At 43.4% G+C, this 21,853-nt stretch overlaps 2 protein-coding genes across 2 annotated transcripts; both read left to right on the top strand.

Annotated features, from left to right (window-relative positions):
* The first annotated feature begins 1,514 nt into the window (after positions 1 to 1,514).
* On the top strand, positions 1,515 to 2,560 carry LOC123370114 (olfactory receptor 1009-like). Its single transcript, XM_045016358.1, has one exon. The coding sequence runs from the start codon at positions 1,515 to 1,517 to the stop codon at positions 2,457 to 2,459; it is 945 nt and encodes a 314-aa protein (XP_044872293.1). The 3' UTR covers positions 2,460 to 2,560.
* On the top strand, positions 2,493 to 9,188 carry LOC123370115 (olfactory receptor 1052-like). Its single transcript, XM_045016359.1, has 2 exons — positions 2,493 to 2,604; positions 8,226 to 9,188. Exon 2 carries the CDS (start codon positions 8,247 to 8,249, stop codon positions 9,186 to 9,188), a length of 942 nt encoding a protein of 313 aa, XP_044872294.1. The 5' UTR covers positions 2,493 to 2,604; positions 8,226 to 8,246.
* Positions 9,189 to 21,853: the final 12,665 nt, after the last annotated feature.

Genomic DNA, 21,853 nt, shown 5'->3' with positions numbered 1-21,853 from the left:
AGCAGCTCCATGCTGGCCTGAATGCATTGGATTTTACGTCGGGTATAAACACAAAGCAGACCTGGGTTTGGACAGAGTTTGGCTTATTAGTTAATATAAACACTTTATTTTTTTCAAAGATCACCTCTGGGTTAATTTGCTGAGCATTCTGCACTTCCATAGGCCCTTCAGTCCATAGTTATCCAGCACTGGGTAATGTGACATGCCATTCCACAGTGAGTCAAATCTTAAGCAAAGACCCAGCCATTTCTTACACTGCCTCACCTGGGAAGTCGTGAAAATGTGGCTGAACTGGGTATGGCTTTAGGTTAAAAATCCATCTTTTCCCTATAAGGTTTTGTGCACATGATAGCTCTTGTCTTTAGACCGACTGGAACCAGGGGGCTATCAAGTAGCTAGATATCTGGCTTCCTTTAATTGCAAACATGAAAACCTCAGGGACAAACAGGGAGGACAGGTTTTTACATATTTGGACCATTGCATCTCTCATATTGCATTTTTACATGTTAGGTTGTTCTATTTGTCCTGCCTCTGTTGGCTAGAACATGAGCAGAGCTTTCTGAGACTGCTGCTGCCTTCAAACTGACGATCCTGGTTATTTTGCTTAAACAACACAGGCCTGTGCTTTGCGACTCTGCTTTTAATATTCCAATTTGGTGCATTGAAAAATCCCATATTCAACGTTTTGTTAAAAAAGGAGGGTGTGTTTTTCCCCTTTTAGTTCACATAAATTTATAATTTTTAGTTGCCTTGAAAATATCTTGTATCAGGGAGTTCAGAAAGTTCAAATACATGGAATACTACCTTTCATCCCTTTGCACTCTTTTAGGTGTCAGTATCAGGTTTCACCATTTTCTTAAAGGGCCTGATCCAAAGTGCACTGTAGCCAATGGAAAACCTGCCTTTGGCTTCCATCAGTATTGGTTCAGACCCTCATAGAGGGAGTGGAAACACTCGATCCCTGGGAAGTAGGAAAATATGAATGTTTTTCTATGTAAAATTGCAAGAAGAAATTAAAAACTGAAAATCAAAAATAATTTTCATTCAAATTTTCCATGGAAAATTTCAGCTGTTTGCCCTCCAAAAATAATAATTTAATTAATTGGGAATCTTGCCATGGTCTCTCATGGGAGCTGTAGTTCAAGTTCCTCGTGTTCCCATCCTCTTCCATGGGCACGGCTCACTGCTTGGACTACATTTCCCATGGTGCACAATTCACAATCAAAATACGTCTGACTGCAGACAAAATATATCAGATTACAGCCAAACTATTTTATAGTTATATAATGTGGACTTTTCCATGGGAAATTACATAAAATAAAACCCCATTTTTGAACTAGCTTTACACATTACTCCCCTATTAAATATTCTCTTTCGTATCTAATTTCTGTTAAAAATGTTAACATCAACTTTTACTGTACATCAGAGGAGCCATTGGAGATATTTTGAGAATACCCATTGTTCTGTCCTCTCATTTGTCTCTTCTTTGGTCGTAGAGAGCATCTACAGGATAAATGGCGCTGGGGAATTATACCACAGTGACTGGCTTCATCCTCCAGGGAATAACAGAAAATCCAAAGCTGCAAATCATCCTCTTCATGGTATTCTCCTTCATCTATTTCTGCACCTTGGTGGGGAATCTAGGGATGATTGTGTTAATCCGTGTTGATCCCCGACTCCACACCTCAATGTATTTTTTCCTCAGCATCTTATCTTTCTTAGATATTGGCTACTCCTCTGTGATTGCCCCAAAGACGCTGGTAATCTTTTCTGCAGAGACTAAAGACATTTCTTTTGCAGGGTGTGTAGTTCAGTTTTTCTTCCTCTCTCTCTGTGCCAACACTGAGCTTTGCCTCCTGGCTGTGATGGCCTATGATCGCTTTGTAGCCATCTGTAAACCATTGCTTTATCATGTTGTTATGTCCAGGAGAGTCTGCATCCAGTTGGTGGTGGGCTCTTATCTCTATGCCTTTGCCAATGCAATCGCCCACACTAGTTCTTTGTTTTGTCTGTCCTTCTGCCACTCCCATGTCCTCGATCATTTCTTCTGTGACATCCCCCCTCTCCAAAAGATCTCATGCTCCAACACGCGCATCGATGAGCTGGTGCATTTCACCTTTGCAGCTATAGCAACCATTGTCACCATTGTGATCATCCTTGTCTCCTACACATATATCATCTTTGCCATCCTGAGGATCCGCTCTGCTGAGGGCAGGCGCAAAGCCTTCAACACCTGTGCCTCCCACCTGACGGTCGTTGCTATGCTGTATGGGACTCTCTTCTTTATGTATCTGCGCCCCATCTCCAGCGACTCAGCAGATCAGGATAAAGTGGTGGCTGTGTTCTATACCCTGGTGATCCCCATGCTGAACCCCCTGGTCTACAGCCTGAGGAACAAGGAGGTGAAGGACGCTCTGAGAAGAACAATATATCAGAAAATTATTCCTCGCTGTATGTAAATATGGGGACTTTTTTACTGATCAGTATTGGACCACAAACATGAGCTAGTTCTGAGTCATTAAATCGACATGCAGAAATTTCCTTCATTATGTGATATATAGGAGAAGACAATAAAGAAATGGAAACTTGAGCCAGATAATGTAGGTAGGTGCCATTTCACTTGATAACCATGTCCAGTAACAGTGTTGTAGCTTTTCCATTATACATTGGTAGCAAATGAAACAAATGAAGAAGATACTTATCCTTGCAGACACCACATAACAAACTGTGTCAGCTAGTGTATCAAGAGACACAAAGAGATGATACCAAGAATGTAATTTTTTCGGTTTGCCACTCCTGTCACCTCAGTACCGACATCCCACATCAACCATCACTTTACAAGGAAATAAAGTAAATTGTATATGTGGAGGTATATTTGTAGATAGACTGACAGATTGATGGTTATGCACAGGGCTGGATGGGTAGCTAGACAGATCGATGTGTGGATAGCTAGACAGACAAACATCATTGTGCATACACATGCTAGAGGAAGGACGACCCATTGGCCAACCTAAGGCTAATGAGGGATGAGTTCAATTTCCTGCCATGTGACCTTGATCAGGTTGAGATCATACAATTTTTATCATATAATTATAAAATAGATTGCAACTCTCCTGTTGAGAAACCCTGATATAGTACATACAGCAGTATAAAGAAGCCATTGTCTGTATATAACTTTAGTTTGTACTGACTTCGCTAGCACTTCTCATGTAGTCTGTTGGAAAACTAGGCAAATATCTAGATGAGTTGATGTACCCCCTGGAAGACCTCCGCGTACCCCCAGGGCTGCGCGTACCCCTGGTTGAGAACCATTGATTGATAGGACCCCTTTCCTTCGATCACACACCCTGGGGGGACTGAGAGCCATGTCTCGTCATATCTCAGTCACAGCTCCAACTTATTCCTCTGCCATTCAGTACATCTACCGTACAGTACAGTGAATGCAGCTGGAGTGCAAGCAGATAATTCCCAGTGGTTATTACCAGCTCTAGTGGTCAGAGTTATGGTTGTGTGGGCATTTCCCTGAACTTTGTATTTCCTGGTTTTCACAAGTTTGAGTTTTGCTGAACTCAACATTCTGGAATGGCACGAGCCATCATCGGGCAACCATAACTCTGTGTTAATGTAGGGGTTTTTTTTGCCATTTATTCACTAGTTAGTTTGGAAAATACTGATGTAAACACTATGATTCTTATCTGCCTGTAGCATACCTTTATTGGTTCTTGTCTAATACTGAGATTGTACGCCCCTTGGGGCAGGGAACATGTGAGTCTGATTTAGTTTTGAAACACCTTGCACATTGCTGGCTCCTCTGAAAATAATAATAAATAATTATAAATAATAATAAACATAAGTGTGATGCTAACATGTTAACTAATCCATCATGTTCTCCTCTTATTGTAGCATATAGTAATAGGGTGCTATTTCTTTAGTCTGTGGATGTGTTATTCTCCTTAACCTCTGATGATAGGACAAGAAGCAATTGGCTTAAATTGCAGCAAGGGAAGTTAAGTTGGACATTAGGAAAAACTTCCTAACTGTCGGGATGGTTAAGCCCTGGAATAAATTGCGTGGGGAGGTTGTGGAATCTCCATCACTGGAGATTTTTGAGTGCAGGTTAGACAAACACCTGCCAGGGATCGTCTAGATAATACTTAGTCCTGCCACGAGTGCAGGGGACTGGACTTGATGACCTTTCAAGGTCCCTTCCAGTCCTGTGATTCTTCAGAAAAGCAGACTTTTGACTCCCACAGGGAACTGATAGGCAGGATCCCCTGGGAGAATAACATGAGGCTCTCTGGATAGCTCACTTCAGGCAGGACTGAGCCTAGAACCTAGCCAGATTTGGCAAGGATACCATGATGGTCCTTGCTGGCCTGCTTGAAGACTGAGTTCAGGGACAGCTGCCAAAAAGGACATCCCAATGAAGGGTAGAGAGATGGGCCCCTGTTGGAGGGTTGGAGAAAGCAGTGTCTCCGGGAAGGAAGCCTTGGTGTTATGCCCCCATACCAGGGCCATGAGAAAGAGCTAGAGACTGTATACCCCAGAATGGGGGCAATGTTTGTGACTCGGCTAGAGGGCTGAGTCACTGAAAGCCACCTGCCTAAAGAAGCATCTGCTGGGGGAAGCGCTCACAAGAGGTGGGAGTCACCCCATTGTATGAACTGAAATAAAAGCCACCTTACACCCAAGCAGAAAGGGGGTGCCCGCGAAAGGTGGGTGCTTCTGTGTTCCAAACTGAGTGACTGTACGCACTTAGCGGACAGAGTGGGGGTGCTCATGATAAGCGGATGCCAAGGCTGTTACACTGAAATCTGAAGTCAGGTTTGATTCAGGTCTGACTTTAACAGCTATAAATAGATGCAAATCAAGAAGAACTACACTGAAATCTCCTGGAGTTCCAGCTGTGTAAAATCGGTGTAAACCAGATCAGAATAATAATAATAAAAATCTCTACCTCAGCCATATACTCCACTGTACAGAGCTTTCTCCATGGGGTACTCCTGGGGGAATTCTGCACCAAAACAATATTTTAAAATTCTGCATATATAATTTGTCAAAATAGCACTATATAATCACACCGGTTTCAATTATTTTGGTAATTTTTCAAAATACCTGCCAGCCACAGGGCCCCCCTGGCACAGACACCTGCACCCCCTACCGTCCCCCAGAGCCCAGCTGCAGCCTTCCCAGCCCAGACACTCGCACCCGTCCCTTTCCAAAGTCCAGGGATCCAGAGGGAGAAACAACCTGATGCTGGGCCCTGTGCTTGTATGGAGTTTCCTGCATGTCACCTCCTCCTTTCAGGGTGTGCCAGGGACCCTTCATCTCCATATCTCTACCCTGGCAGTATCTTCTATGGGCAAGCTGGGAGCTGGGCTCTGCTGGGTCCGGCAGCCCTTAGTGGCAGCCCGCAGCTCTGCAATGCCAAATCTGGGGAAGGCGAAGGAAATTCTGCACAGAATATGAATGTGGTGTGAATTCTGCATTGTGCAATGGGCAGAATTCCTTCAGGAATAATGGGGAGAAGAGGTGAGAATAAACAATCATGTCACTCAATACACGGCAGGAAGATGCTCAGATATTATGGTGATGTAAGTCTGTATAGAATAGAATCAGAAATTGGGGGCTTATTTTGGGCCTCCTTCCAGCCAAATGTGGAAGATCAATTATCCTTGTTAAAAAAAACCTGGAATAGAAATAGTGGGCATATGAGTAAAAATCTCTTCTCGCACTCCCACTCCGAACAGAACAATATATCTGAGGGCAATTATTCTGTACCCAAAATTTCTGCCTGCAACATGAGTCTTAGTTACTTAATTGTGCGATTCTGTCATCAAGAGATCTGAAAACTCCAGGGAATCTGTCTTGTCTTTATAAGCTAGCAATAAACACTTCAACTTAAAAATCCATCGTTTTACTAATGCAAATCCTTTGAAGCCTTTCGGTAAATGCCAGCTTTCATCAGCAGGTAGGTTTCACGGGGCTATATTTGAACTAAGCAGGGATAAATAATGGAGTAAACCATTCTATTTTCCTGAGTTAGAAGCATCTTCTTTTTAATGTAACCCTATTTTATCTTATTTATTGGTTAGTCAAAGTGAAATGTAGCTAGCAGGCCAGAAACCTGAAATAATAGGAAGCAAACGGTGCAGAAATTATTCATGATGAGCAAGATTCTGATACAATCTCTATTGTTGGGAAGTAACTTAATCCTCAGATTGCACCATTCATTTACATTGATTAGTCATGGTGTAAAGTATTATGCAGCATTAAAGCTGGTTGGAGATTTTAAATTATAATTAATTTATATAATTTTTAATGATAATGAATTAAATTTTAAATTTTGTGGGAAATTTCATGCAGCTTCCCCATCACCATCACAGATTTTACAAAAACAAAAACAAAAATAAAACAGCAGTGCCCCGCCTCTCGATGTAAATATTTTGGGTTTGAAAAAATGTTATTAAAATCTTAGGTTCCAAATTTCACCACACATTGAAAATATCCCACCCCAAATATTTGGGGTTTGTTTCCCCTTTTTTTCCCCTGACACATCAGAGGAAGTTAGACTACACTGAACATTTTCTGCCAAAATGCATTTTTCATCAAAATATAATTTGGTGAAAATAAATTCAACCACCTCCACTCAACATGGGTTCCAACATATCCCATTCTGGTCCTAAACAAAAAAAAGGGCTACATAGATGACAAACAGTTTTACAGAAGAGTTAGGAAACCCCAAAGCTAAAGGTACAGATGCCATTTTTAATTCTTTCCCCTTCTGCATATGCATTATTAGAGTTCAGGTAGTTTGAAGTCGATTGAAGTTTTGCCACTTGTCTTTAGTAAGATCAGGATTTAGTGCAAAATATAGACATATAAGCAACTGACATGAAAATTATCAATATATTTCTAACCCGTAAAGCAGAATTAAATGACAGACTCTCACTTTTCTGCAACACTGAAAAAAAAGTCCATGTGGCTCTAAGTACAATGTATGTACTGGATAGCATGGAGGTAGTGCCACAGGAAAGGCTGAGTTTGCTTCCACTTAAGCAGAGATTCACTGTGGTGTGCTGAGGTCACTGCCTTTCATGCGGACCATATTAACTCCTTGTTTCCTTGTACTCCCCTATTAATCTTTCTGTCTATGGCTGTTGCATCTGGACATATTTAAGCCACGTCCTCTTCATATTTACAGCACTATGCCCTAACTAAAGAATGCATTTTCTGAGAATTTGCTAGTGCATCTGTTAATAAATTTCTGAGTTAAAATTAATTAAAAAAATATGTCCTTTAAACATTTAACTGTGTCAAATTATTTATTTCTCTCTAAATAACCCAACCCAGGTCCTCCCTATTTCAGTGGAAATTACCAAAGTCTTGGGTGGATCTGGGGCAGTGGATGGTTTCTGAAAAGAACTTTTTAGGTCTTTTTCCCTTTTATTTTACTGAACTGAAAATGTCCCCTTCACAGCAAGATGTTTTAACAAAACACTATTGATAGTGTCATAGTCTTTGAAACAATTCACATAATAATTTATTTCTAAATCACTGTACATCCAAGCTCATTTTCATTAATACTCCGTGGTGTTATATTTCATGTGCTCAGTGTTGCCTACATATGAATTTTAGCATAATTTTCACGTGAATGGTTTTAAGGGACACTAAGCCAAATTCTGCACCTTCTACCACTGGGTTATTTTGAGAGTAAGTGCATTAACTACTGTGCAGTCACAATGGCTTCAAACAACTTGTCGATTGAAGGATTTAGATTTATTTGTAAGAATATACTCAGGTATGCAACGCGATCATACAATTGATGATGCTACAGTAATGCATATGAGTGACAGTTACTATGTTAATCAACAAGAGGCACTGAACTGGGACTCTCTAGAATGCAAGCAGGAGTGTCTACAGCTTGGCTAAAGAGCCAGCCAGTGAAGCAATAGGCTATAACAGAAGCACATCCTCTGTACATCAGGCAGTGTTGGGACACACGTAATGCATGCTAACCAATGGGTTACAGATGCACTATGTACATTAAGGTCATTGCTATGCATTCCAGAGTGTTTTGTCTACTGCCTACTCTATGAAAAATTGCATCTATTGCCAGCACTCACAGGGAAATGGGGCACTCAAAAGCCCAAAGTCTGCCCAGAGTGGTGAATAAATGTAAATCAGTTGCTATAAGCATCATGATTAATTATTTTTCCCTGCAGATAACAAGGAAGTTAACACGAATGATTGGAGACAATCACACCACAGTGACCAAGTTCATTCTCGTTGGATTAACAGATCGTCTGGAGCTGCAGGCCCCGCTCTTCGTCACGTTTTTTCTCATCTATCTCATCACCCTGATGGGGAATATAGGGATGATCTTGGTAATTCAGATCGACCCCCAACTCCACACGCCCATGTACTTCTTCCTCTGCAACTTGTCTTTCTTAGATGTCTGCTATTCCTCCACCATTGCTCCCAATATGTTGGCCAATTTCTTAGTGGAGAGCAAAGCCATTTCTTATAGCGGGTGCATTATGCAATATGGCTTCTTTGTTGTGTTTGTCACCACTGAGATCTTCCTCCTGGCTGTGATGGCGTATGACCGTTATGTGGCCTTCTGTAACCCACTGCTCTACATGGTCACCATGACCAAGAGGGTCTGCATAACGCTGGTGGTTGGGTCGTATTTCTCGGGCTTGATTAACTCTTTGATAAACACAAGCAGTTTGCAGAGATTATCCTTTTGTGATTCCAACATCATCAATAACTTTTACTGCGATCTCACCTCTCTCCTGAAACTCTCCTGCAGTGATGTCTCTGTCAACGAGAGGCTACTCTTTACCTGTGGCAGTTTGTTTGAAATGAGCACATTTCTGATCATCATCATCTCGTACATTCTTATTGTAATTGCAGTGCTGAGGATCCGTTCTGTCCAGGGCAGGCATAAAGCATTTGCCACCTGCGCCTCCCACCTGACAGCTGTGACTATATTCCATGGAACCATTTTTTTCATGTATTTGCGACCCAGCGCCAGCTACTCACTGGATACAGATCAAATAGCCTCTGTGTTCTATACGATAGTGATCCCCATGTTGAACCCCCTGATCTACAGCCTGAGGAACAGGGATGTGAAATGTGCTGTAAGGAAAATGCTAGGTAGAAAAGTGATTATTACTCAGTGAAAATCTAGCATAAAATCCTTCAGCGTAACTAACGGGGAAGGGTGGTAGGAGAAAGGGGTCTATGCTGGGGTGGAATCAAGAACTCCATGACAGCAGCATCGCCAGAAACAGTGTAAAGGCTCTTCCAGGCGACAGATGTGCAAGTTGTTTATCAAAACCACACAATGTGCATTGCATGATATAAATTCACTAAAGCCAATTATATCACTTAAAAGTTCTGTGCTATCAGATCCTGAGTAGAATAGCATTGAATCAGTCTGCTCCATTTTTATTCTAAATAAATAAAACACCTTTCATGTAACCCCCACCTTCCCAAGTGCTCAGCCCACTCTCATGGTTAACTGGATGGTGTACCAATACGCCTGACCCCTACTGGGTGGAATCAGAGTTATGTTCACAGCATGCAAATAGAGACGTTAGATGTAAGCCTAAAATATGCTTTTGGAAGGTTGCAACATAACACTTTTATTTCTTTAGAATTCAGAACAATAACATACAAGAACCTTGAAACAGAGAGAGGCAAAGCAGGCTGCTCCCTAAGGCTATGTCTACACTGCACACTCCTTAGGGTGGCATGTAAAGCCCCTCACCTGGCATGCCTCCTAGCAGCACTATAAATAGCAGTGTAGGCGAGGAGGCATTGCTTAGATGAGTAAAGACACAACTGAACCTATAAGGTATGTACCGTGTGAGGTTCTGTACATGTCCAACACTGTCTCCTCAATCTACACTGCTAAACTCACCCCACCTTGTTCTAAATTAGCTCTCTGCAGAATGACTCGGATCATAAGTTTCCTTAGAGAGCCTCCTCGCTCTGGGTCATCACTTTTCCCAAGTGCAGGACACACAGCCTCAATTGCTCTGGGACTGGGTGGTGGAGCTCCAGCACCCCCTGTGCCCCATTGTGAGCTCCCATAGCAACTCCACCTTAGTTCAGACTTTACTGCAGGGCCAGATGTTATTCAAGCATGAGTGCTGAAGGAACTCAAATATGAAATTTGCACAACTACTAACTGTGGTATGTAACCTGTCAGTGAAATGAGCCTCTGTATCAGATGACTGCAGGAAAGTTAATATAACCCTGATGTTCAAAAAACGATACCGAGATGATCCTGGCAATTACAACAGTAAGCTTAATTTCAGTACCAGGCATATTGGTTGAAGCTATAGTAAAGAACAGATACATAGATGAACATGATTTGTTAGGGAAGAGTCAACATGTTTTTTTGTAATGGGCAATAATGCCTCACCTATCAATTAGGATTCTTGGAGCGGGGTCAACAAACATGCAGACAAGGGTGATCCAATGGATATAGTGTACCTGGACTTTCTGAAAACCTTTGACAAAGTCCATCACCAAAGGTTCTTAAGCGAATTAAGCAGTCATGGGGTAAGAGAGAAGGTTCTGTCATGGATCAGTAACTGGTTAAAAGACAGGAAACAAAGGGTAGGAATAAATGGTCAGCTTTCACAATAGAGAGAGGTAAGCAACAAGGTTCCATAAGCAACTGTATTCAACATATTCATAAATTATCTGGAAAAAGGGGTAAAGTGAGACGGCAAAACTTGCAGATGATACAAGACTACTCAGGATAGTTAAATCCAAAGCTGACTGCAAAGAGTTACAGAGGGAACTCACAGAACTGAGCGATCAAAACTTTGCAATCAGGCAAGGAAATGACAGATGAAATTCAGTGCTGATAATGCAAAGTAACGCACATTAGAAAACATAATCCTAACTATACATACAAAATGATGGATCTAAATTAGCTGTTACCACTCAAGAAAGAGCTCTTGGAGTTACTGAAGACAGTTCTCTGAAAACTACATGCAGTGGTGGTTCAAAAAGCTAACAAAGTTAGGAGCCATTAGCAAAGGGATAAACAACGAGACAGAAAATATCATATTGACTGAATATAAACACATTGTATCCTCTCTCCCTGAATACTTTGTGCAGTCCTGGTTGCCTTGTCTTTAAAAAAAAAGATAGATTAGAATTGAAAAAGTCCAGAAATAAAAATGTCCAGAGTTCAAGCTTTATTTTTTTTGAGAAAAAGCTGAAATTTTCTGCTAAACCAGTTGATGCATAAGAATTTGTGTGTATGTGTGTAAAAACTCCATAGGCGAGGGGAACATTTCCCGAAAGCTTTAATGGTGAATAACTTTCTTCTTCAGAGAACTGCAACTTTTCAAAATGGCCACTTGCTCTCATCATTGTCAACAGGAATGAGGCTAAAGCTGCCTTTAAGGAAAGAGTTCCTCTTTCAATATGACCAGCACCTGCCATTATTTCCAACAGCAGTAAAGTCAAGCTGTCCTCACAGAAGCCGGTGGCCCATGTCCCCAGCACAGAGAGACATTATCTTTCAAAGGTCACATGTACCTTGCTGTCCTGGAGAACAATAGAATATGCAAGCTGTTTTGAAAGAGGGCAGTTCCACTTCAGAAGATACCAAGAGGTAAAGGCCAATTCTGTGTTGAGACCATGCTGCCGAAACCTCTCCAGGTTTGGATGTAGTACACATGCTGCTCTCGGTTCTCCAAAAAGAGAAGTATGTCACCCGAATAGATGACACTGTATGGATCCACAATGTCCGCAGCCAGGGCCGGCTCCAGAGCCCAGCGGGGCAAGCTCCTGCCTGGGGCGGCCCTTTCCCAGGGGGGCGGCAGGCTGGGCCGGCGGACCTGCCGCAGTCATGCCTGCGGGAGGTCCACCGGAGCCCCGGGAGCAGCGGACCTGCCGCAGGCATGACTGCGGAGGGGACGCTCGGCCGGCGGCTCCAGTGGACCTCCCGCAGGCATGACTGCGGACGGTTCGCTGGTCCCGCGGCTCGGCTGGACCTCCCGCAGGCATGCCTGCGGCAGCTCAACCGGAGCCACCGGACCAGCGAACCGCCCGCAGCTGCGGGAGGTCCAGCCGAGCCGCGCGACCAGCGGACCCTCTGCAGTCATGCCCGCGGGAGGTCCGCTGCTCCCGCGGCTCGGGGGCGCCTCCCAGGCATGACTGCTTGGGGCGGCCAAAAACCTAGAGCCGCCCCTGTCCGCAGCTACATCACTGATGAAATGCAAGGTCAGGGGATTCACAGCAGGGGGTAATGGTTCCAAACTATCACTTTGTGCAGGAGCCAATTGTCTAAACAGAAGCGTAGTAGAGTCTCACATTTCTTCTTCCCAAAAAGGGCCTGGGCACCCATGGGAAATGCTTATTTGCTCATAAACTCTTAGGACCGGTTTCCATGAATGTACGCAGGGAGAGCCGCTAATTCTGGTTCCAACAATGCGTAAATACAGGCTAAAGCAACTTTCAACCAAGGTGGTAGGTCAATAGGGCAGTCATAGTCCCGGTGCAGAGGCAATGAGTCCACATTTCTTTCAAAGGTATCCATATAATCTTGGTATTTATCAGGAATGCCGGGTGTCCGAGTCAAGAATGGCGGAGTAGGGCAGGGGTTGGTTAAAGGAACCCCTACATTTTCAGTCATTTCCATTGCACAACTCCAGTAGGGGCATCACTGGGCCAGGCTCATGTAGTGAGGCCATAGTTCACACCTGGTGTGATTGGTCCCCTGTTGCATAGGGGCCACTTACTTGTGGAGAGCCTGATTTTCTGCAAGAAGTTGCCCCACCTGATGTCACATGCTGCATCGGATAATTAGGTCCAGTGGTTGGAGCGTAGGTCGCAGCGAGGTGCAGGATGGCACCTAGGCTAAGAGTGGTGCTAGAATCAAGGTCCAGGGACACACCAGGATCAAAACCGAGATCAGAGTCCATCAACAAAGCAGAACCAGAACTAGAGCCAGTGTCCAAGTCCAGGCCAGAGGTCGAAGCCGGGTGGTCAGACCAAAGATCAGCCAAGTGCATGCCAAGCCAAAGTCCAGATACACACCGAAGGTCAAATCCAGGTAGTCAAAATCCAAGGGGTTGGGAAGATCAGGAGAAGGAGGCAATGCTGGAGCGGGTGAGTGGAGGGCCTGGAGTGAGGCTAGAGAAAGGCAAGGAAAATACGCAGCCAGAGTTCATAACCAAAATCTGGAGCCAAGAAAGGTCATGCTAAAGTCATAGCCAGAGATCAGAGCCAAGAATCAAGTCTGAGACAATAGTGAAGAAACCGCAGGGCAGGGCAGGGTGGTACATGCAGGCAGGAACCAGGATGACTTACAGGTGCTCCCAGGCACTGCCCACCTGGCCCTAGAGACCCCTCATCGGGGGACTCCCTTCCTAGCAATAAAAGAAGGACAGCAGGATCATAGAATCATAGAATATCAGGGTGGGAAGGGATCTCAGGAGGTCATCTAGTCCAACCCCCTGCTCAGAGCAGGACCAATTCCCAACTAAATCATCCCAGCCACGGCTTTGTCAAGCCTGACCTTAAAAACCTCTAAGGAAGGAGATTCCATCACCTTCCTAGGGAACCATTCCAGTGCTTCACCACTCTCTGAGTGAATTTTTTTTCCTAATATCCAACCTAAACCTCCTGCACTGCAACTTGAGACCATTACTCCTTGTTCTGTCATCTGCCACCACTGAGAACAGTCTAGATCCATCCTCTTGGGAACCCCCTTTCAGGTAGTTGAAAGCAGCTATCAAATCCCCCCTCACTCTTCTCTTCTGCAGACTAAACAATCCCAGTTCCCTCAGCCTCTCCTCATAAGTCATGTGCTCCAGCCCCCTAATCATTTTTGTTGCCCTCCGCTGGACTCTTTCCAATTTTTCCACATCCTCCTTGTAGTGTGGGGCCCAAAACTGGACACAGTACTCCAGATGACAGAGATGTCTCAGACCTTGGGGTCCAAGCCAAGGGGAGCTCCCATCCAGGCTATGTGCCAAGACCCCGTCACCCTCCTTGTTCATTTCACAGTCAGAGACCCCCTAGCCGGAGGGGAGAATAAAGGGCAGAAAGCGAAGGTGCCCCTGGAGGAAAGGGTCTAGGCTGGGACCCAGTTCACTTCCCAGATCTACACACAGGATTGTGTGAGACACGCCTCCCAGACTGTAACGGCTATTGAGGATAACTCCTGGTTCTGCGGATGCTCTCATTTCTGGGCCAGCCCCATGGCCCTCACAGCCTGATTCTTCCAAAACTGGCCTCTGGGCATGGGGGCAGGGACAGTATCTGGCCTGGCCCCAGCTCCAGGGGTCGGGGTGGGGCAGGGTGTTCAGAGCGAGGTGCTCGGCCTTGGTTTCTCTCAGTGCTGTGGGGGGCTCTATGGTGGCTCCCCCCAGCCCTTCCCCCCAGGCACAGTGAGACAGAGCAGTACCTGCGGCAGGGGGTGGGAGCTGGTCATGCGAAGAGGGGGGGTCTTCAAGGCTGCCCCACGGAGCACAGCCCCTGCAGGGCTTCGGGCACCTGGCCCAAGACTCTGATGTTAAATAGTTGTACCATGATGTTGGCTGTAATGTCCTCCTGTTGCAAGGGAACAAGGATCTATCAGAGACTCCTACACCCACGAGACAAAGGGTATTAATGACACCTGAGCCAGCAAAATTTCCTCCCCACCCTTCCCCATGTCTGAGGGACGGATTCCCCCACCCAACCCCCAAGGCGAAATTTTCTCTCTTCTCTAGTGACTTCCATCCCCTCTCCCACCATTGTGGAATGAACTCCTGCCCCCACTCCTCTCAGTCCTCCTGTGAGAGCTGTTCTACCTCCCAGCCCAGCGGGAATCCAGCTCCACTCCCCAGAGTCCCCTCAGCTACCCTCGCCCCCTCCAGCTGAGGGGCTGGGAGGCTTTGGGCAGTAGTCCCGGGGGGTGAGAGGAAGTGGACACCTTTCCCCAAGGGATCCCCATGTCCTTAACGTGATGCCATGGGCAGTGGCTCTGGTGAATGGGGCATTTATGCAGCCTCTGCTGACTGACTCCTCCAGTTCTCCCAGAGCAGGTGGAGGCTGGGATAACACAATACCAGAGCTCTAGGAATCGGCCTGAGGCCTGGAGGGGGATGAAAGGCTCACAGAGGTGGCTAGGGCAGTTGGCAGCCCCTAGCAAACTCTCCTCTGCTGAGGCAATTCCTCCTTCAAGTTAAATGGGGTGTCAAATTTGAGAGAAAAAATCAAATAAAAAAATACAAATAAAATAACAATGTCATTATTTCAATTCCTTCCTGCAAGTGGTCTGTCCCGTGGTTGGACAGACAGATGGACGGACAAACCGAATAATTAAGCTAGCAGCCGAGGGGTCACAACACTGACTGACAGCCAGCAGGACACCTCCCATCACAAGGTCTCCTAGTACCTCACATACATTCCTGAAGCGTGATGGCCCAAGGGCTGTAGGGGAGGGACCCCTGCCCCACTGATGGAAACAGAGGCTGGGCAGGAGAAGCCACTGCCTCAGGGTTCCATTGAGAGTCAGGGATAGAGCCGGGGATGGAGCCCAGGAGTCCTGTGTCCAGGATCCCGCACATACCTCCAGCGGAACCCTCTCTTCCAGAGCTGGCAGTGCCAGCAGGACCCTGTTCCCAGTCTCCCTGGCTCCGAGTGTGACCTGTTGTAGTGACTGAGGCAGGGAGTTGGGAGTCAGGCCTCCTGGCTTTCATTGCTGGTTTTCCTCGATCCCTGGTTTCCCTGTCGACGAGTGTGATCCATGGAAGTGGTGGAATCATCATCTTTGGAGATTTTGTAAGGGCAGCTTGACAAAAAAATATTTAATGTGAAATTGACGACCTTTGTTCAGGATGAAATGTATGACAATCTTTTAAATAATTTAAATAGAAGAGAAAAAATAACATTAAGTGGAACATGTTCACTGCCAAGTTTTTCAGACAGTCGCACCACTGATGTGATAGCTAAGGCCCTGGAAGCAAAGTTAGCTGAAATGCTAACCCAGCTTTGGGCAGCAGTAAAGGTGCAGAAAATAGTGTCTTCCTTTCAGTTTATTCAAATAGTTCAGTTCAATCAACTAGTTTGTTGGAATTCAAGAAAGCCATTGGGAATTCACAAAACAGGCAAACTTGTTTTCCTCCCTCAATCTAGGGATAAAAACTAGGGGATAGATCTACTGGTTCATCAATCTAGAAACACGTGGAGACAAGAATGTATCATTTCAGTTCACTAACCACACATCAAATTGCCTTTGTTTAAGAAATCAGTTAGTTTTAAATGCAAAACATTTTTGATATAACTTGTTTCTTATGCTTCTCTTTCTAGCTCTGGTATGACCTTGCTGTGTGACCAAGAGAGGTCACTTCTTTTCTCTTTCCCTCTGTATCATGGGGGATGGAGAAAATTCTCTGTCCTAGCAGGAGAGAGATTTGACCACGTCAGGCATGTTAGAGCCCTTGTGATCTAAAGGACAATGGGCGATTATTGTTTGGGGCAAGAATCCTGATGGATTTGCTACTTGTCCCCCAACAAAATCCAATAACACATCTCTTTGTTTGCAATCATGAATTAGACCTTCTCAGCACCCCTCTGTCTCCTGCAGCCCTCAGCTGTTCCTTGGATTACAGAGGCTTGGACGATAACAGGACTGGATATTGTTACTAGCTTTCTGGGTGGTTCTAGCCAATGAGGGTCTCAGTCTAGCCTCAGAGGCCCACACCCCCAGACACTACAGATCAGGGTGGATTAATTTCATTCCAAATGTTTTGTAGTTGTATTTTTGAGTTATTTTCCTAATGAATGATTGATTCTCATGAAATTCTTAGTGGTGGCCGACGACAGAACACGGCGCAATGGTTTCGAGTTGCACTGTGGAAGGCTTAGGTTGGCTATTAGGAAAAACTTTTTCATTAGGAGGGTGGTGAAGCTGCTGCTTCAAATGTTTCTTTCTCTCTCAGCGCTGAGCAGCAGAATGCTCATTGCCCTTTGACTGTGCGACATCCAAACGTCTAGTCCTGCTGCTCTGAAAGAAACCATATTTACAGTTGTAATCCTGGCAGATATTGATCAAAATCTTTCCGTACTCCTCTAAGTGTATTTGTGATTGGATGTGCTTCTTGCTAGGGGGGATTTTCGATTTACGAACAGCATGAAACAGAGGGAAAGATAAAGAGAAGCATCAGCATGTCCAGGAACTTCCTCAACATTTGAAGACCATATATTGGTGTCTAATTATCTCCTGCTGCTGGGAGATGTAACTGGGTATTTTAATGACTCCCTGCCCCCTCTCCCCCCCACACACACTTGTGCCTGACCTGAGATTCAGAGCTCTGAGGAATTCTGTCCCCTCATGTCGGCAGAACAAATAAACCCTGCCTCCAATTACCTCCTACACAATCCATTTGAATTCAAGAAAGAGAGATCTCTCTCTTGCAACAAGTTTTAACATTACGGGGCAAAGACTAAGGTGAGTGGTCTATTTTTCTTTCAGTTCTAATACCTGAGGAAAGCTACAAAATCCATTCTGTCCACCAAAAGAAAAGATTGTTTTTCTGTTCTCAAAGTGCTGATGCTTTTGACCCCAAAATGTTGTCTTCATTTTCTCTCACAAAATAACTTGCAGTGAAATGGGACCAACTGCCTAAACTATCCTGAACACTGCATGTCAGAGTTTGGGAATATCAGGATAGATCATCACCTGGCATCAGTTGTCACAGATCCATCAGCATCAGCAGAGCTACGGTGATTTATACCAACTGTGTGTCTGGTCCATTGTGCTGTAACGAGTTAAAAGATTTCATTTGCACAGCGTATGAAGATGAAAATAGTCTATTTAAAATTACCCCTTGGTTTCACAGAATCTTGTTTAATGGGAGGGTTTGTTCTTTTTTTTTCTGAAAATGTGCTTCATTTATTTGAATATCAAACATTTTCATTTAAAATTTCCCAGAGTGGGTTTTGTGCTGGTGAAATATTCCCATTTGACAGCCCTGGAGAGAGAAGATTGTGAATAAAGACAGTACAGTATGGAATGGGCTTCCCCAGTGCACCATTCTCTGCCCCCATGGAAGGTCTCGTGGGTTTGGGGTGGATACACATTGATAATGTAATGAAATCTCTCTTGCATAGTTGAGTTTTCTTCTTAGTTTGAAGCAGGAGAAGGAACAGGAACATCTGGACCCACCTAGCTTCCAAGGGAACCATCTTTCTTGATGCTGTTTGACCTGCAATTCATTGTGGCCCTTTAGGTGGAGATCAGTGGGTATTCTCTAGGAAGCTGCTTTATGACTCTGCTAAAGGGCTATCTTCTGAGAAGGACAGGCTGGTCCTCCCACTGTCTCCACTCACTCACGGCAAATTATAGAGCAGGGGTCGGCAACCTTTCAGAAGTGCTGTGCTGAGTCTTCATTTATTCACTCTAATTTAAGGTTTCGCGTGCCGGTAATACATTTTAATATTTTTAGAAGGTTTCTTTCTATAAGTCTATAATATATAACTAAACTATTGTTGTATGTAAAGTAAATAAGGTTTTTAAAATGTTTAAGAAGCTTCATTTAAAATTAAATTAAAATGCAGAGTCCCCTAGACCGGTGGCCTGGACCCAGGCAGTGTGAGTGCCACTGAAAATCAGCTCAATTGCCGCCTTTGGCACGTGTGCCATAGGTTGCCTACCCCTGTTATAGAGATTTGTAGCCTTAGGTTGTACAGGATGATAAGATACTGCATGTGAGCACGGGAGAGAGAGGGAGATGTTTTACTTAGCATTCATTAGGGTCCTTTCCTCTTGAGGTGGAAACTTTTCCTCAAACTCACTTGCTGCCTCTTCTCCCACCCTGCAGAACTCCAGTTGTAGGCTGTGCAAGGAGACAGAGCTAGCATGAGGGTCTCACTCATAGTTTTAATTCAGCTCCCGCTGCTTAACTTTGCTGTTCATTCATATCTCCTCACTTAATATACAGTGAACCATTGTGAACATAATCTTACTGATTTCAACAAGAATGCTGTTTATTAAATTTAATCGGAGTTTATTCCTAGTTTGTGGTTTTAATTGATTTATTATAAATGAATGGCTCCTAACTGTTTTAATTATGGGAAGGTGCTAGAGCGCTAATATGAGGCTTAAATCTACTGCTCCAAGCACCTCCTTGCTGTAGATCAGGTGGCTGTGGTGACACCTGGGCTTTTAGTTTCATAATAAGAAAGTTATATTTGCAATTGCCGACTTTGCATTGTTTGTGGTTGACATTTCTAAAATGCTGACTTGGATTTCTAAAATTGCTTCCGAGCAAACAGACTTCTGAAATTCCAAAACGCTCACCTCCTTCTTTTTAAAATAATTATTTTTCTCTGACATTGTCTTTCACTTCAGTTTCTCTAAATAGCTACAGTATTAGTGTGATTCACTTAGAAATTAGATTTTTATATTTTACTTTACTAATAATTTTGGCTATTTCTACCTGAAAATGATTCTTGAATTAATTTATTTTCTATCCCACATATATCACAGTGAAGAGGGAACACAGCATTTCAACGTGTTCCGGATATCTCATTGTTATAACAAGGTAAGAGTTTATGATGTTTCAGGATCAGTTCTGAAACCTGGAAATGATAAAGGATAGAATAATACATTAAAATTACATTTGGCGGAAAAATTACTGTATTTATCATTGGTCTGTTTAATATAATTTTTTTTCTCTTGACGTTTCCTTGTGGTTTCCTATTATGGTGAAATGTGATTAGTCAAACAGGACAATTGAAACTTGTGTGTGTACATATGTGTTTTAATGTTTTCACATTGCAAGGTAAAGAATTGTAGAAATCTAGTACAAAAATACCCACCTTACCAGGAAAGAGGATTTCCAGATGAGTGTGATTTTATGCTTCCATTTCCATATGGAAATTCTGATTCCTATCTTTGGTGTTTCTTTGCCTCATGGAGAAATGCAAGAACTTTGTTATTGGTGACCTTGTTTATAACCATGGGTGGGCAAATCTGAAGAAAAAAAATAGGAACTGTAATAAAAAACAACTGAAGAAGATCAGTTTGTGCAAAAGATGCGTATCTCAGGAAAATGACTGAATATTCATGTAACTGTATTGTTCACCATGTTTTTATTTTTTTATTTGTAAGACTTTAAACAAAAATGATCTCAAAGTATTAAAGTGCTCGATTTAAAAGTCTTCCAGCTATTCCAGTTTAGACCAGGTCAGAATCTGTCTCCATAACTTTACCTTTAAAGAGATTTCAGGTAGGAGCCCATGTAGAGAGATGTTTGGGTGGGTCTGGCTGTATTTTGCATTGGCTGAGTTGGCCAGTGGACTGGTCATGCCATTTTGTTAAAGATGTTGTTTCTACTCATCGGTTAAAGGCAGCTAAACTGTCACAAACATCTTGGGATTTTAGACCCTGCTTTCCATTTTCTGACTTCGATGCATTCAAAATCTTGTATTTAATAGTTGAATCAAAGGGGAAGTGTTTTTCCCCTTTGAGTTCATATAAATTTATAATTCTTTGTGAACTTTACTAATCCATTTTCCTTTAAGATATCCTCTATTAGGGAGTGCAGAAGGTTCAAATACATTGCATGTTACCTTTCCTTGTTTCTCACGCTGAGAGCTGTAATATTAGATTTCATCATCTTCCCAAAGAGCCTGACCCAAAGTGAACTGAAATAAATGGAAAAACTCCCCTTGGCGTCAATCTGTTTTGGATCAGACCCTCCTGCAGTGAGTCGGAACACTAAATTCTTAGGGAATACATGAAAACTGCCCTCCTCCCACAAAAACAAACAAATCTCTTTTTCATTGAACTTTTCCATGGAAATGTCTGCGTTTTTACAACAAATAAAATAAAATAATAATCATCATCATCATCAATACAAATTGTGTTATTCGGGAGTCCTAACAATGTAGAGTGGAAGGGACCTCATGGAGTCAAGTCAGGCTTCCTGTACTGGGGCAAGATCAAGTAACACCAAGTAAACATCCCGATGGGTGTTTCTCTGACCTGTTCTCAAACACCTTCAGCACTGAGTGGTCCACATGCTGATCTGTCCAGCTGAAGCGTCTCATGCTTCCATTCTCCTTTATAGGCCAGTCTTGTTGGTTCGACTACATCTCCCAGTTGCTCCATTTCAAAACCAAAATACTTCAGATCTCAGCCAAAATAGATCAGCGCCAATTTTTTTTTTTTTTTGGATTTGAGGTTTTGTTCCTGAAAGCTCAAAAATGTCCAAAGGTGTAGGAGGGAATTATGACCAGCTCTACATAAAAGGCCTCTATTAACAGTGAGGATAATTAAAATAATTGGAGTGATTTACCAAGGGTCGTGGTAGATACTTAGTTTATGGACAATTTTTAATTCAAGATTGGATGATTTTTTAAATGATATGCTCTAGTTTACAATGAAAAAAATTGAGAAAAAATGATGACCTGTGTTATACAAGCAATCAAACTAGATCAGGGGTTTTGAGTTTGTCATCTCTGAACACCTTTGGGTCCACAGACTGCATCTAAGGGGTACTCCAAAGGTGGTTGTTACCATAGAACACTGCTTTTCAACCTGTGATCTGTGGATTCCTAGGGGTCCACAGTTTATGTCTAAGATTTCCACGTCCATTCAAAGTTTTTGATTAGTCTGAAAATGAAAAAAACCATTGGACTAGAAAATCAAAATGGTTCCTTTGGGCTTTGGAATCTATTACTAAATTAAATTTCTGTTGTTTAGGCACCTTGAAAGAGATAATAAGAGTCTCCACTGTACAACAGATTTATTTGTGTGGTACTCATTGCTTCTATCCTCCCCTCTGCCTCTTCTTTGACACAGAGCACAGTGACAGGAGAA

Source organism: Mauremys mutica, chromosome 4 (genome assembly GCF_020497125.1).
Source record: "Mauremys mutica isolate MM-2020 ecotype Southern chromosome 4, ASM2049712v1, whole genome shotgun sequence".
In the NCBI taxonomy this organism is placed as follows: domain Eukaryota; kingdom Metazoa; phylum Chordata; order Testudines; family Geoemydidae; genus Mauremys; species Mauremys mutica.
The sequence above is the reverse complement of the archived record's forward strand: the minus strand, read 5'-3'. Positions and strand labels throughout refer to the sequence as shown.

What these genes read in the sequence shown, in the direction of transcription:
- LOC123370114 (XM_045016358.1), top strand. Translation starts at nt 1,515, where the DNA reads ATGGCGCTGGGGAATTATACCACAGTGACTGGCTTCATCCTCCAGGGA.
- LOC123370115 (XM_045016359.1), top strand. Translation starts at nt 8,247, where the DNA reads ATGATTGGAGACAATCACACCACAGTGACCAAGTTCATTCTCGTTGGA.